The sequence below is a fragment of the Theropithecus gelada genome, chromosome 19 (assembly GCF_003255815.1).
Source record: "Theropithecus gelada isolate Dixy chromosome 19, Tgel_1.0, whole genome shotgun sequence".
Classification (NCBI taxonomy): Eukaryota; Metazoa; Chordata; class Mammalia; order Primates; family Cercopithecidae; genus Theropithecus; species Theropithecus gelada.
In genome coordinates, this window is record NC_037687.1 from 23,512,811 (window position 1) to 23,526,042 (window position 13,232).

At 51.6% G+C, this 13,232-nt stretch overlaps 2 protein-coding genes across 7 annotated transcripts in view; both read left to right on the top strand.

The window, feature by feature from the left end:
- HIF3A (hypoxia inducible factor 3 subunit alpha) overlaps positions 1-1,148 on the top strand; it is a 47,845-nt gene extending 46,697 nt beyond the window's left edge. For all 4 annotated transcript variants that reach the window (XM_025366881.1, XM_025366884.1, XM_025366882.1 and 1 more), the window contains one exon: positions 630-1,148. In XM_025366881.1, coding sequence (XP_025222666.1) covers positions 630-727 — 98 coding nt within the window. In that variant the 3' untranslated portion in view covers positions 728-1,148. The remainder of the gene's footprint in view (positions 1-629) is intronic.
- A 7,469-nt stretch (positions 1,149-8,617) lies between these two features.
- Positions 8,618-13,232, top strand: part of PPP5C (protein phosphatase 5 catalytic subunit) — a 41,486-nt gene continuing 36,871 nt past the window's right edge. For all 3 annotated transcript variants that reach the window (XM_025365942.1, XM_025365943.1, XM_025365944.1), the window contains exon 1: positions 8,618-8,841. In XM_025365942.1, the coding sequence (XP_025221727.1) occupies positions 8,721-8,841 (121 nt within the window). In that variant the 5' untranslated portion in view covers positions 8,618-8,720. The remainder of the gene's footprint in view (positions 8,842-13,232) is intronic.

Below are 13,232 nucleotides of genomic sequence, written 5' to 3' on the forward strand. Positions count from 1 at the left end.
ACTGCCGTTTGAATCCAGGCATGCCTCCCTCACCACCCAGGCTTTTAAGTCCCAGGAAGGGGAAACGAGTTGGTGTGGGATCTGATGAGGTTTCTCTTCAAATAATCCAACCAATCTTTTATTCTTTCATTCATAGTACCTCTCCCCACTGCCTTTTTCCCTTTTTCTCCTTTTTTCCTTTTTGCCTTTTTTGAATGCCCAGACACGCCACAATACCAGGCGTTATCAATACCAGCTCACGTTCCTTTCCTTATTTAAAAAAAGGACTAACTTTCTAACTCATTGCGGACACCGCTTCCCCTTTCCTCTCCGCTTTCTTTAACGTGCCCATCTTATCTAAACAAATCAAATGTTTAGCCAACCGAAATTAGTTTAAATTGTATAACCCGACCCCAGCCAATAAAAAAAAAAAGTACAAAAGCAAGACTTGCGTCAAAAATAAAGGCTCTCGTGCCCCTTTGTTCAAGCGTGCTCTCCTGGTGACTAGCCAAAGAGGCACCCCTCTGTGCAAAAGTAAAATTACTTTACTAAAAATCCTTTGTTCAAATGTTCCATTTCCTTCAGATTTTAAACATTATTTCAAACATGGGGGTTATGGTTGTCCTCTGATTTATCTTTCATCTTTGCAGGCCTGGGCCCCTCACTGCTCTCTCCATACTCAGACGAGGACACTACCCAGCCCAGGGACCACTTCCAGCCAACGGCAGGCTCGGCCCAAGCCGACTGAGCCGCCTCCTCTCCCCATCTGTCTTCTCCTCCCCCAGAGAGGACCTCAACCACACTCCAAGCCGGCAGCCAACGCACAGGATGGGGATGCCAGGAGAGGGGCCCCTCTCCTCTCTATGTGCCCCCTGCCCACCTCGGGCCTACCTCAGCCCTCACCCCTCTGCCTGCTCCCAATCTGGGGGCTCTTTGGGGTAGTCTCAGCTCAGTGACCTCTGGGAGGGGGTCCCTGGCTCCCTCCTCCTCCTCTCAGGATTTCTCTTGGGGTTCTCAATACTTGGTTACCTCATTATCCCTTTCTCTGCCTCTCTTGGCTTTATTTTGGGGAATTAGGGGTGGGGAGGGTTGGCGGGGGGTCATATCTGTGTTTCCAGGTTCTGGGGAGAACAATGATCCACAGGTCAGTGTGATCACGTTTCCTTCTATCCTTATGTTATTATTTTTATTTTTGTCAATTTCGTGATACGGTTTTTAATCATGATGAATTGCCTGGGGTCTGTAAGAATGTGGGACTCTGATCTTCCCCCCCTCCTCAGGTGTCAGTCGGGGGAGGCCCTGGGCCAGACGTTACTCCCAGCGACTTCTAATTGAGGCCAAAGCCCCCCAAGCCCTGCCTGCCAGCCCTGCCTGCCCCTTCCACTCTGGGCTTCCTGCTGCCCCCAGCTTTGCCTGGACACTGACTTCATTCATGGTCCTCCTACTTCAGGAGCAGCCTTCCACTTCCTCTGCTTCCAAACTATGCAACCTCCAACCTGCTCCAGTTCCAGACTGTATAACCTCTGACCTGCACTGGTTCTAGACCACACAACCTCCAATGTGGTCTGCTTTAGACCTCCTCCTCTTCCTCCTCCTTCCTCTTTCTCTTCCTCTTCTTCCTCTTCCTCTCTTCCTCTTCGTCTCTTCCTCTTCCTCTCCTTCTTCTTCTTCTTTTTTCTTTTTTTTTTTTTGAGACAGAGTTTTGCTGTCACCCAGGCTGGAGTTCAGTGGTGCAACTTCGGCTTACTACAGCCTCCACGTCCTGGGTTCAAGTGGTTCCCCTGCCTCAGCTTCCCAAATAGCTGGGACTACAGGCATGTGCCACCATGCCCAGCTAATTTTTGTATTCTTAGTAGAGACGGGGTTTCACCACGTTGTCCAGGCTGGTCTCGAATTCCTGACCTCAAGTGCTCCACCTGCCTCAGCCTTCCAAATTGCTGGGATTACAGGCGTGAGCCACTGTGCCCAGCTAGGACTCACATTCTCTAAAATCCCTCTGCTTCAAATTTCACCATCTTCAGCTCTTTCTAGTTCTGGACCTCACCAACCTCTCATTCTGCCTGTTTTCAAACCTCACGGTCCCCAAAAATTGTCTGGTTCTGGGCCTCGCAACCTCTAACTCCCTCTGGCTCTACAGTCTATGACTCCCAGATTCTTTTGGTTCTAGAATTCACTAACTTCCTCTGGTTCTAGACCTCTTCCTATAAATTAATCTCTCTTGTTCTAGATCTCACACCCTCCAACTCCCCCTGGTTCCAGATCTCATATTCAGTGATTTCCTCTGGTTCTGAACCCCACAACGCCAAGCTTCCTGTTGGTTCCACTCCTCCTGATTGGTAATATATTTGGTTCCAAATCCAGACCTCTTAATATCTCTCTTTTTTTTTTTTTTTTTTTTTTTGTCGTCCAGGCTGGAGTGCAGTGGCAGGATCTCGGCTCACTGCAAGCTCCGCCTCCCGGGTTCACGCCATTCTCCTGCCTCAGCCTCCTGAGTAGCTGGGATTACAGGTGCCCGCCACCACGCCCGGCTAATTTTTTGTATTTTTAGTAGACACTGGGTTTCACCATGTTAGCCAGGATGGACTCGATCTCCTGACCTTGTGATCCACCTGCCTCGGCCTCCCAAAGTGCTAGGACTACAGGCGTGAGCCACTGCGCCCGGTCAGTCTCTCTCTCTCTTTTTTTTTTTTTTTTTTTTGAGACAAGAGTCCTACTCTGTCATCCAGGCTGGAGTGCAGTGGTGCAATCTCGGTTCATTGTAGCCTCCACCTCCTGGGTTCAAGCGATTCTTGGGCCTCAGCCTCCCAAATAGCTAGGATTACAGGCGTGTGCCACCATGCCTGGCTAAGTTTTATATTTTTAGTAGAGACAGTGTTTCGCCATATTGGCTAGGCTGTCTTGAACTCCCGACCTCAACTGATCCACCCGCCTCAGCCTCCCAAAGTGCTGAAATTACAGGAGTGAGCCACCACGCCTGGCCGGACTTCTTAGTTTCTAAATCACTTTTGCTTTAGACCTTATGAGGTTCAGCTTATTTTTCTGCAGTTCTCTATACGCAAGACTCATTTTCCCTCATCAAAAACGAGTACAGAGAGTTTGATGTGTTTATCTTTTTTTTTCTTTTCTTTTTTTTTCTTTTTTGAGATGGAGTCTCTCTCTGTTGCCCAGGCTGGAGTACAGTGGTGCCATCTAGGCTCACTGCAACCTCCGCCTCCTGGGTTCAAGCGATTCTCCTGCCTTAGCTTCCCAAGTTGCTGGAATTACAGGAGCCCACCACCATGTCCAGCTAATTTTTTTTTTTTTTTTTTAAGTAGAGACAGGGTTTCGCCAAGTTGGCCGGGTTGGTCTTGAACTCCTGACCTCAAGTGATCTGCTCACCTCAGCCTCCCAAAGTGCTAGGATTACAGGCATGAGCCACCATGCCCAGCCCTGTCCTTATCTTATAATAACCAGTTCTTCTAGAACCAGACGATGCGCTAGTTCTCTTAGATTCTGAACCTCATGACCTGCACCACTCACTGGTTCCAGACTACACAACTTCTAGACAGTGCTACCTCCAGTGTCCTCTGATTCAAGATCTGGTGATCTGCTGTTTCTCTGGTTCTAGAACTGACTTACAAGTGCCTTCTGATTCTAGACCTCATTCCGTAAGTTCCTTTGGCTCTAGACTTCATCATTTCCAGCTCCTGCTCACTCAAGATCTAACTCCAAATTACCCTGGGTCTAGAATTCAGCCTTCAAATATCTTCTGATTTTAGACTTTGCCTTATATAGTTCTCTGGATTTAGATCTTACCACCCTCAACTCCTTCTGATTCTAGATCTTATGGTCCCCAAATCTCTCTGGTTCTAGAACTCAAGATTTTAGGCTTTTGTTTTTCCTTTTTTTATTTAAAAAAAAAAAAAATAGAGACGGGGTTCCACCATGTTGCCCAGGCTGGTCGCGAACTCCTGAGCTCAAGCAATTCTCCCTCCTTGGCCTCACCAAAGTGCTGGGACTGCAGGCATAAGCCACTGAGCCCAGCCAGGCTTTTTCTGATTCTGTGCCTTATTCTATAAATTCCTCTGCTTCTAAGCCTCACAGCTTCCAGCTGTCTTTGATATCAGATCCAAATTCTTCTGGTTCTATAATTCAGCCTCCAAATGCTTCTGATTATGGAATCTAGACTTTTCCCTAAAGATTCCTCTGGTTCTGAATCTTATAACCTTAACTCTCTAATTCCAGACCCCACCCTCCTAAATCTATTCTGGGCTTCCCACCCCACTGCACTTACCCCAATTCCTTCCTTCAGTCTTAAGTCTTCCTATTCTAGACCCCTACCCTCTAGGCTGTGCTGCTCCTGGACTTCATGCCTCCCATTCTCATTGCCTACAATCTCTGTGCCCCAGAACCGCCTCCACTTCCCGCCCCAGCCCTCCAGACATGCACTTACCTTGACTTTACCCCACATGGTTCGGGGCACCTGGGGCTCCCTCACCCCTTGGGTGGTGTGCAGTCCGAAGACTTCTCCAGCCGCACAGGCACACGCACAGGCACGGCACTGTCTGCATATTGCCGGGTGGGGAGAGAGGCCAGGACCCCTCAGCTCTCTGCCACCATCTATGTGCCTCCCTTACCCCCCAGCTTTCTTTCTGCAAATGGTGCTACTCTTGGTCTCCCACAGGAAAAGGCCTCCCCCTTCTTAGCCCCATTTACCCACTTTGTGGAAGGCACTGCTTGCTCTGTTTCATCAGGGGGTGGCCTATCCAGATTGGTGCTATGGGGGGGTGTGACCCCTACCTCCTCCCTCTGGAGGTGATGTGGATCCTCAATGGAGGGAATTGTGCTGGGCTAGGGAAAGGGGAGGGACTAGACCGGACACACTGGCTCTGAAACTCACCAATCTCTATACCACCATAAAGACCTCACCTTGGTAGGCACCAGAACTCTGTGTGTTGACTCATCTTTTGGATCTCCTCTGGGAGTGTGGGTGCACTGGTGGCTGAGTGTCTTTTTTTTTTCCTTCCTTCCGTTCTCTCTCTTTCTTTTCTTTTTTTTTTTCTCTTGGAGTCTCACTCTGTTGCCCAGGCTGGAGTACAGTGACACATTCTCTGCTCACTGCAACCTCCACCACCCAGGTTCAAGCAATTCTCCTGCTTCAGTCTCCCAAGTAGCTGGGATTTTAGGCGTGCACCACCACACCAAGCTAATTTTTTTTTTTTTTTTTTTTTTTTTTGAGATAGAGTCTGGCTTTGTCACCCAGGCTGGAGTGCAGTGGTGCGATCTTGGCTTACTGCAAGCTCCGCCTTCTGGGTGCACACCATTCTCCTGCCTGAGCCTCCCGAGTAGCGGGGACTACAGGCACCCACCACCACACCCAGCTAATTTTTTGTATTTTTAGTAGAGACAGGGTTTCACCATGGTCTCAATCTCCTGACCTGGTGATCCACCAGCCTTGGCCTCCCAAAGTGCTGGGATTACAGGCATGAGCCACCATGCCCAGCCCTTTCTTTCTTTTGAGACAGGGTCTCACTATCTCACCCAGGCTGGAGTGCAGTGGTGTGATCATAGCTCACTGCAGCCTCCTGGGCTCAAGCAATCCTCCCATCTCACCCTTCCCGGTAGCTGGGACTACAGGGGCATGACACCAGGCCCAGCTAATTATTTTCATTTTTTTGTAGAGACAGAGCCTTACCATGTTGCCCAGGCTGGTCTCAAACTCCTGGGCTCAAGTGATCCTCCTGCTTCAGCCTCCCGAAGTTCTAGGATTATAGGCTTGAGCCACCATGCCAGCCCCATGTCACTTTCTGATTGTGTGTATCTGTGTGTGTGTGTGCATGCACGAGTGTGTGCACATTGTCATTCTGTGTATGTGTATGGGTCTTTGTGACATTCTGTGAACCTGTGTTGTGGGTTGTGGGGGAGTTGTGATTCCTTCTACAAGTGCATATTACTGTCTGGGTGAAATGATTCTGCCTTATGTGTATTTCTGGTTACTTTGGGTTTCTGTGTTTCTCAGTGTGGAAGGTGCTGTTTTGTGTTTGGTTTGGTTTTGAACCTGTGTATGTCTGTGTGATGTGATTCTGCGTACATGCGTGGGACTGCTTGATGCTGTAATTCTGGGTACCAATGTGTGTCTGTGTGACATGATTCCCCATAGTTAAATGAGCATGTGTGTGCAAGAGTGTGTGTCCGTGGACTCATGTGCAGGTGGGTGCCTCTGTTGTCACGTATGTCACTCTTATAACCCCCCATACAGGGTTGCACATAGGAATCTCTTCAAGGGAAGAAAAACACTCTGAAACCTTTGCACTTCCTGTTCCTTCTGCCTGAAATGCCTCTCTCTCTTCCCCTCCTCCCCTCACTTGATTATCTCCTACTCATATTTCACATCTTGGTTTAGGTACCAGCTACTCCAGGAAGCTTTCCCTGCCTGCTCCAATTGGGTAAAGTGCCCCTAAAAGCTCACCTCGGAAGCCTCCTCCCATCACAGCACTAGGCACTCTGCCCGACTCTGAGTATTGTTTGGTTTTGTTTGTTTGTTTGTTTTTTGAGACAGAGTCTCACTCTGTGGCCCAGACTGGAGTGCAGTGGCGTAATCTCGGCTCACTGCAACCTCTGCCTCCCAGGTTCAAGCAATTCTCCTGCCTCAACCTCCCTAATAACTGGGACTATAGGTGTGCGCCATCATGCCCAGCTAAATTTTTGTGTTTTTGGTAGAGACGGGGTTTTGCCATGTTGGCCAGGCTGGTCTTGAATGCCTGACCTCAAGTGATCTGCCTGCCTCGGCCTCCCGAAGTGCTTCGATTACAGGCATAAGCCACCATACCCAGCCTACTTTGAGTATTTGTGATGGAGTGAATATAAAAGCACGACTCTGTGTCAGGCTCCCTGCCAAATGCTGTACTCGTGTTATCAAACTCTCCTCTAATCCTGTGTGATGGGGATAATTATTATCCCTGCTTTACAGAGGTTGAAACTGAGGCTTAGAAGAGGGTGATCACTTGCCCAAGGTCACAGAGTCAGGAAAGGATTCTGCTGGACTCAAACCCAAAATTCAAATCCATTATGGCAGCCTCCTTTTCCCCCAGCCCCCAAACAAACAATACGAACAAAGAACACAAAAGAAACATTTACTAAGCCACCAAGATGGGCTCTGGCACCTACAGAGGCAGTAGAGTGGCAATGAAGGACACAGGAAGTAGATAGGATTCCTGATCCTGGCTCTGTCACCTTCTTATGTTGTTGTGACCTTGGTCAAACACCTCTGCAAGTCTGTGTCTTTATCTGTAAAATGGGGATGATACTAATATCTGCCCTTTAGGGTGATTGTTGGTTGTGCTGGGGGCCAGTGGGAGAGATGGAGATGGACTAACAAGAGGTTTGGGAGTGGAATAGATAGGTTTGGGAGTGTGCTTCCAGGAGGGTAACCAGAGCCTTACAGGACTTAGTGCTACATGAGGGCTTAGAAAGGACAGACCGGAAGGGTGTACGGCAGATGGGGGTTGGGGAAGGGGTGGAATCTGGAGATTAGACTATTCAGCCTGAGGTTAGACTATTCGGGGTCTCCTAATCAGGAGTTTGGGTTTTCTCCTAAGGGTGCTGGGGCCATGGAAGGCTGGGAGTGAGGGTGTGCCATGGTTTTATCATTGTCTTAGAAAGATCCCTCGGCCAGGTGCAGTGGCTCACTCTTGTAATCCCAGCACTTTGAGAGGCCGAGGTGGGCAGATAGCTTGAAGTCGGCAGTTCGAGGCCAGCCTGGCCAACGTGGTGAAACCCCGTTTCTACTAAAATACAAAAATTAACCGGGCGTGGTGGCAGGCACCTGTAATCCCAGCTACTCGGGAGGCTGAGGCAGGAGAATCGGTTGAACCCCGGGAGGCAGAGGTTGCAGTGTGCCTAGATTGCGCCACTGCACTCCAGCCTGGTCGACAGAGGGAGACTCCCTCTCAAAACAAAACAAAATAAAACAAAACCAAACCTCTAGCTGCCATGTGAAGGGTAAATGAGGGAGGCAGAGTGCATGCAATCAACGCTGTGATCTCAGACAAGAGAATCTGTAAAAAGGCAAACAGGAGAGTTTATTTGAAGATTCAGGATTTGGGAAGCTGAACACAGGAAGAAAGGGGATGGTGCAACACACTTCTGAGCCTTGCTCAGGACTTGAAATCCAGAGTGCCTTCATTTAAAAACTCAGAAACACCCTCAGGGTTGGACGTTTTTTGGCTTGAGAAGCCACCCATTTTTCAGAGATGGGTAACTGAGGCCCTAGAAAGGAAGGGAAGATTTGTTCAAGGTCACACAGGAAGCTGACAATAGGGCTCGACGCCCGGGTCCGGCTCCGCGTAGGGCATGGCGCTGCCTTGCAAAGCAGCCACACCCGCCAGCGACATTCACAACCCACCTCCCAACCCTAGAGGACAGCAGGGAAATCCCACTTTAAGAACCGAGAAACTTTTTACAGCCTTGGAACACGGTAACTTTGGGAGCAGAGGCCACACCAGCTCTGTTTCCCCGCGCGCCCCTTCTCTCATTCCCTATTGGCTCTCTCTACCAAGGGTACCGTCCGGGGACCCTCTGGTCACCTTGTCCTCCGCGCGCTCTATGGCGAGAGGGACCTGCGCAGGCGCGTGAAGGGCCCCTTCAGGGCCCGCGCTTTACGACACTTGTGCGGCAGCGGCGGCGGCCACCCGGCGCTCCTTCGCGACGGTTCGGCCGGGTGCCGCTGGCGGCCGTTGCCAGGGTAGGGGTCGCTTTGCGGCATGGCGATGGCGGAGGGCGAGCGGACTGAGTGTGCTGAGCCCCCCCGGGACGAACACCCGGCTGATGGCGCTCTGAAGCGGGCAGAGGAGCTCAAGACTCAGGCCAATGACTACTTCAAAGGTGCGCCCGCCTAGCAGGGAGGGTGGACAGCGGCTCAGGCCGAGGGGTGCCGGGCCCGCGCGGAACCATGGCAACGCGGAGCTGCAGCCTGGGCGCGGGGCAGGCACTACCAAGTGACTGGGCGTGGGGAGGCCCAGGATGGCGCTACCAAGGGGCGACATAGGGGGCTTCGGAGAGTGATACCTAGGAGTGGCGTGCGGAGCGGGTGCTACTCAGTGGAGAGACTGAGGAGGGCGCCATCAATTGTGGGGCGAGAGGGGGACTGGAATGAGGGCGCTACCAAACGTGAGGCCTGTAGAGGGCGCTACCAGGCAGTGACATGTGGTGGGGGAGTGAGTGATGGCGCTACCAAATGGGGAGTCCTGGGGTGGGTGCCGCCAAGTGGGGAGTAGAGGAGGGACAGTCCCAATAGAGGCGGCAATCGTGGGGGTGGGGAATGGATCATTAGATGGGGGGAACAAGGAAGTAGGAGATTTGGGCTGACCCGAGGAAAAGGAATGTGATGGTGGGGGCCTTGGGAGTAGGGGTGGGGATCCCCAAGAATAGTATCACTTAGAATATTGAGAAAGAGTCAAGTGTGGGGCACCCATTCATTCATTAATTCAACAAATATTTATTGAGTACCTGTTGTGTGCCAAGGACTGTGCTTGACTCTAGGGATATAGCAGTGAAGGAGAGAGATGTGGTCCTGTCCTTAGCTTGTAATTTTGCAGGTAAACCAGACGTGAAAAAAAAAAAAAAAAAACATGTAAATAAGTAAAATACTTAAATTGTGATGAGTGCTTTGAAAGCAAACCAACAGCGTGATGAAGTAGAGAATAAGGGTTGGAGGCTACTTTAGATAGGGTAGTGGGGGAAGGCCTTACTGAGCAGGAAGCATTTAAGCTGAAACTCACAGAGGAAGAACTGGAGAGGAGTGTTCCAGGGAGTTAAGGCAGCCTGTGCAAAGGCCCTGGGGTGGGGAATGAAAGGACACTGGCATGGCTGGGGCTTTTGCTAGTTAGCGGGAGACCAATAGCAAGATGAGATTAGGACAGAGGGCAGATCATGCAGGGTCTCCCTGAGTCATTGCAAAGAGCAGTTTGGAATTTTTTTTTTGAGACGGAGTTTCACTCGTGTTGCCCAGGCCTGAGTGCAATGGCGCAATCTCAGCTCACTGCAACGTCCGCCTCCCTGGTTCAAGTGATTCTCCTGCGTCAGCGTCCCGAGTGGCTGGGATTATAGATGCGCATGCACACCACCATGCCCACCTAATTTTTGTATTTTTAGTGGAGACGGGGTTTCGCTCTGTTGGCCAGGCTGGTCTCGAAACCCTGACCACAGGTGATCCGCCCACCTCAGCCTCTCAAAGTGGTGGGATTACAGGCGTGAGCCACCACTCCTGGCCCTACAGGAGGACACACTGAGTAAGTAAATGGGACAGTCTGGACTGGAGAAGAATTTGGGTGTGATCGAACTATGGTTGGGAATGGATGAGATAATCTAGTAAGAGGGTCTAGAGAGGGGACTTAGGACAGATCCCGAGTGGAAGAGGGGAAGGCTAAGGAGGACCGCTTAGTGAGGTGGAAAGGAAGCCAGGAAAGGTGTCGGGAAGGCGGAGAGAAGAGAGCACTTATAGAACAAGGAGCTGGTGCCCTGAGTCCGATGCTGCCAAGGCGAGCACTGGCCATTGGCTTTGGCTCCGTGGATGCTGATGGTGATGTTGACAGGAGCAGTTGTTGGGGAATGACGGGGCTGGTGCAGCCAAGAGGGCGCTGAAGAGTGAATGGGAAGGGAGGGAGTGGAGAGAGCAAATGTTAAGTGTTAGGAGTATTGGTTCTGAAGAAGAGTGGAGAAACGGGGGAGGGTGGTAAGAAGTGAACGTGCGCAGGAGTTCAAGAGCAGCCTGGCCAGCATGGTGAAACGTCGTCTCTACTAAAAAATTAGTCGGGTGTGGTGGCACACACCTGTAGTCCCAGCTACTGGGGAGGCTGAGGCAGGAGAATCGCTTGAACCTGGGAGGCAGAGGCTGCAGTGAGCCAAGATCACGTCACTGCATTCTAGACTGGGCAACAGACAGAAAAAAAAAAAACATGCAGTGTCAGGGGAAGATGGATTTTTTGTAAGGATGGAAGAGAGTAGAGTCCAGTAGAGATGGAGAATTGATTCTGCATGTGAGAGGGGAGACTTGCAGCAGCAAAACCCTGGAGAAGGTGGAGGTGGAAAGGATCTGGACTCCTGGAAGAGAGTTGGCCTCCAGCAGGAGCAGAAGCAAAGTATGGAGAAGTTTGATCTGGTGGGAGCCATGAGAGGGAGGTAGGACCAGTGAGAGATGAGGCCAGAGGTAGAACCTTGGAAGTCAGATTGGGGAATGTGGGTGTCATCCTGAGGGTGGTCGATGCCATGGGATGTTTCAAGAGTGGGGTGCCGTGGTTCAGTTACCATTCAGAAAAGATCCCTGGCTGCCATGCAGAGACTGGACTCCAGGGTAAGACAGGAAGGAGGCTAGATTAGTGGACAGGTGAGGGGGGTGGTGATCGCCAACCAGGCTGGAGGGACAGAAATAGATTCAAGAAGTGTTTCAGAGAGGAAGTGAGAGTGGCTGCCTGGAGAGAGGGTAGACGGTACTCCAGGCAGAAAAAAAAAAAAAAAAACAGGTGGCAACGGCCCAAAGGTGAGCGGAACCTGGCATGGAGGCTGTGAGTAGGAGGCTGGAGGAGGTTACGATGAAGCTGCGGGGAGCAGATTGCGCAGGGCTGTGGGAAGGAGGCAGGGCTTTCTGGGGTGGGGTGGTGGGGGGAGGTTCTGAGTAGGGAAAGGACAGGGTCAGGTTTGTGCTTTAGGAACACCCCTCTGGTGGGGCAGGAGAAGAGACTGTGAGGCCAGGTAGAGGCTGAGCCAGGAACCTGGGTAGGAGAGGCCAGGCCAGGGCTGGGTGGGGCTGGAGGGTTAGAAGGGAGTGGCTGGATCTGAGAAATGTTCAGGAGGCTGACTTGGCAAAAGAAGCGAAGTGACTGCCAGGCTTTGGGAGCTGAGGGATCGGGAGGAGTCCAGGATGAGGCTCAGTCTCAGCTGGGTGATGGGGTGGAAGCTGGACTTCCCTGTGATGGGAGCAGCCTGCATGAGGGTTGCTGCTCAGGCCGTGTCAGAATTCTGGGCCACAGCTGCCATTGGGAGGAGCCCGCTGTCCCCCAGGACCTGGGATCCAGGCTCTCAGGAGTCCTGGGGCTGGGCAGGCAGCCAGAGGGGCCTGGCACTGAGCTGTTACAGAGGAGAACGGCCCTGCTGGCCCAGGCCCCTCGCTGTCTGGCAGGCAGTAGCAGGCACAGCGCCCCAGGCTCCAGGGCTGTGGGAATAGCAATAAAAAGAATAATTACAGTTCACCTTGATTGAGCCTTGTGGTGGCCAGGTACTACACCGTGGGGTTTAATCCTGCCCGGAGGCTGGGAGATGGCTAGGAGTGGCCCTGTTTATTTTATAAAGGAAGCAAGGCTCAGAGAAGTGAAACCACTTGCCCAAGGTCAGAGTGTGTGAGCAGCAGGGCCCGGATATCCCCTTCCTCGCCACGTGCTTGGCTCCCATGTTCAGCTTCCTCCCAGAGCCATACTGGCCCTGTTGAGGAGAAGAGGGGCCCCAGCAGGGAGAAGAGAGGTCCCGGGGCTCAGAGGACTGTCCCCTCAACTGTGGCTGATTGCTCTGTAAGTTCAGGCCTATTCCAGAAATCCTGGGGGCAGAGCCGGGTCCCCGTCTCAGGTCTGAGTCAAAGGGAAGTGTCTCAACTGTCTTCCCCTCTCCCTGGGCCTCCGTGCCCTGCTTCTGTAAAATCGGGGGTGGGGGCTTATGCTTAACCCCTAAAGAGGCTCCAGGTCTAAGAGCTTGTGGGGAGGGAGCAGGCCACGGTTGAGAGCTCAAGGCTGCCTGGGTTCAAACCCTGTGTCTTTCTCTACATGCTTGATGACACCTGGACAAATGATTTAACCTCTCTGGGCCTCTGTTTCCTTGCATCTAAAATGGAGAATGTCTTGAGGCTTAAATATGATCCTGTTTGTAAAGCACATAGAACAGGGCCAGGATATGGCATGTGGGTCGACCCGTGGAGTACTGGCTCCTCCCATTTCCTCTTCTTCCCTTCATTTAGTCACTTATGCGTTCACTTCTTTTGCCCGCTTCTTTTGCTGCAGCCAGTTTTCTTTTTTTTTTTTTTTTTTTGAGACGGAGTCTCGCTCTGTCGCCCAGGCTGGAGTGCAGTGGCTGGATCTCAGCTCACTGCAAGCTCCGCCTCCCGGGTTTACGCCCTTCTCCTGCCTCAGCCTCCGGAGTAGCTGGGACTACAGGCGCCCGCCACCTCGCCTGGCTAGTTTTTTGTAGTTTTTAGTAGAGACGGGGTTTCACCGTGTTAGCCAGGATGATCT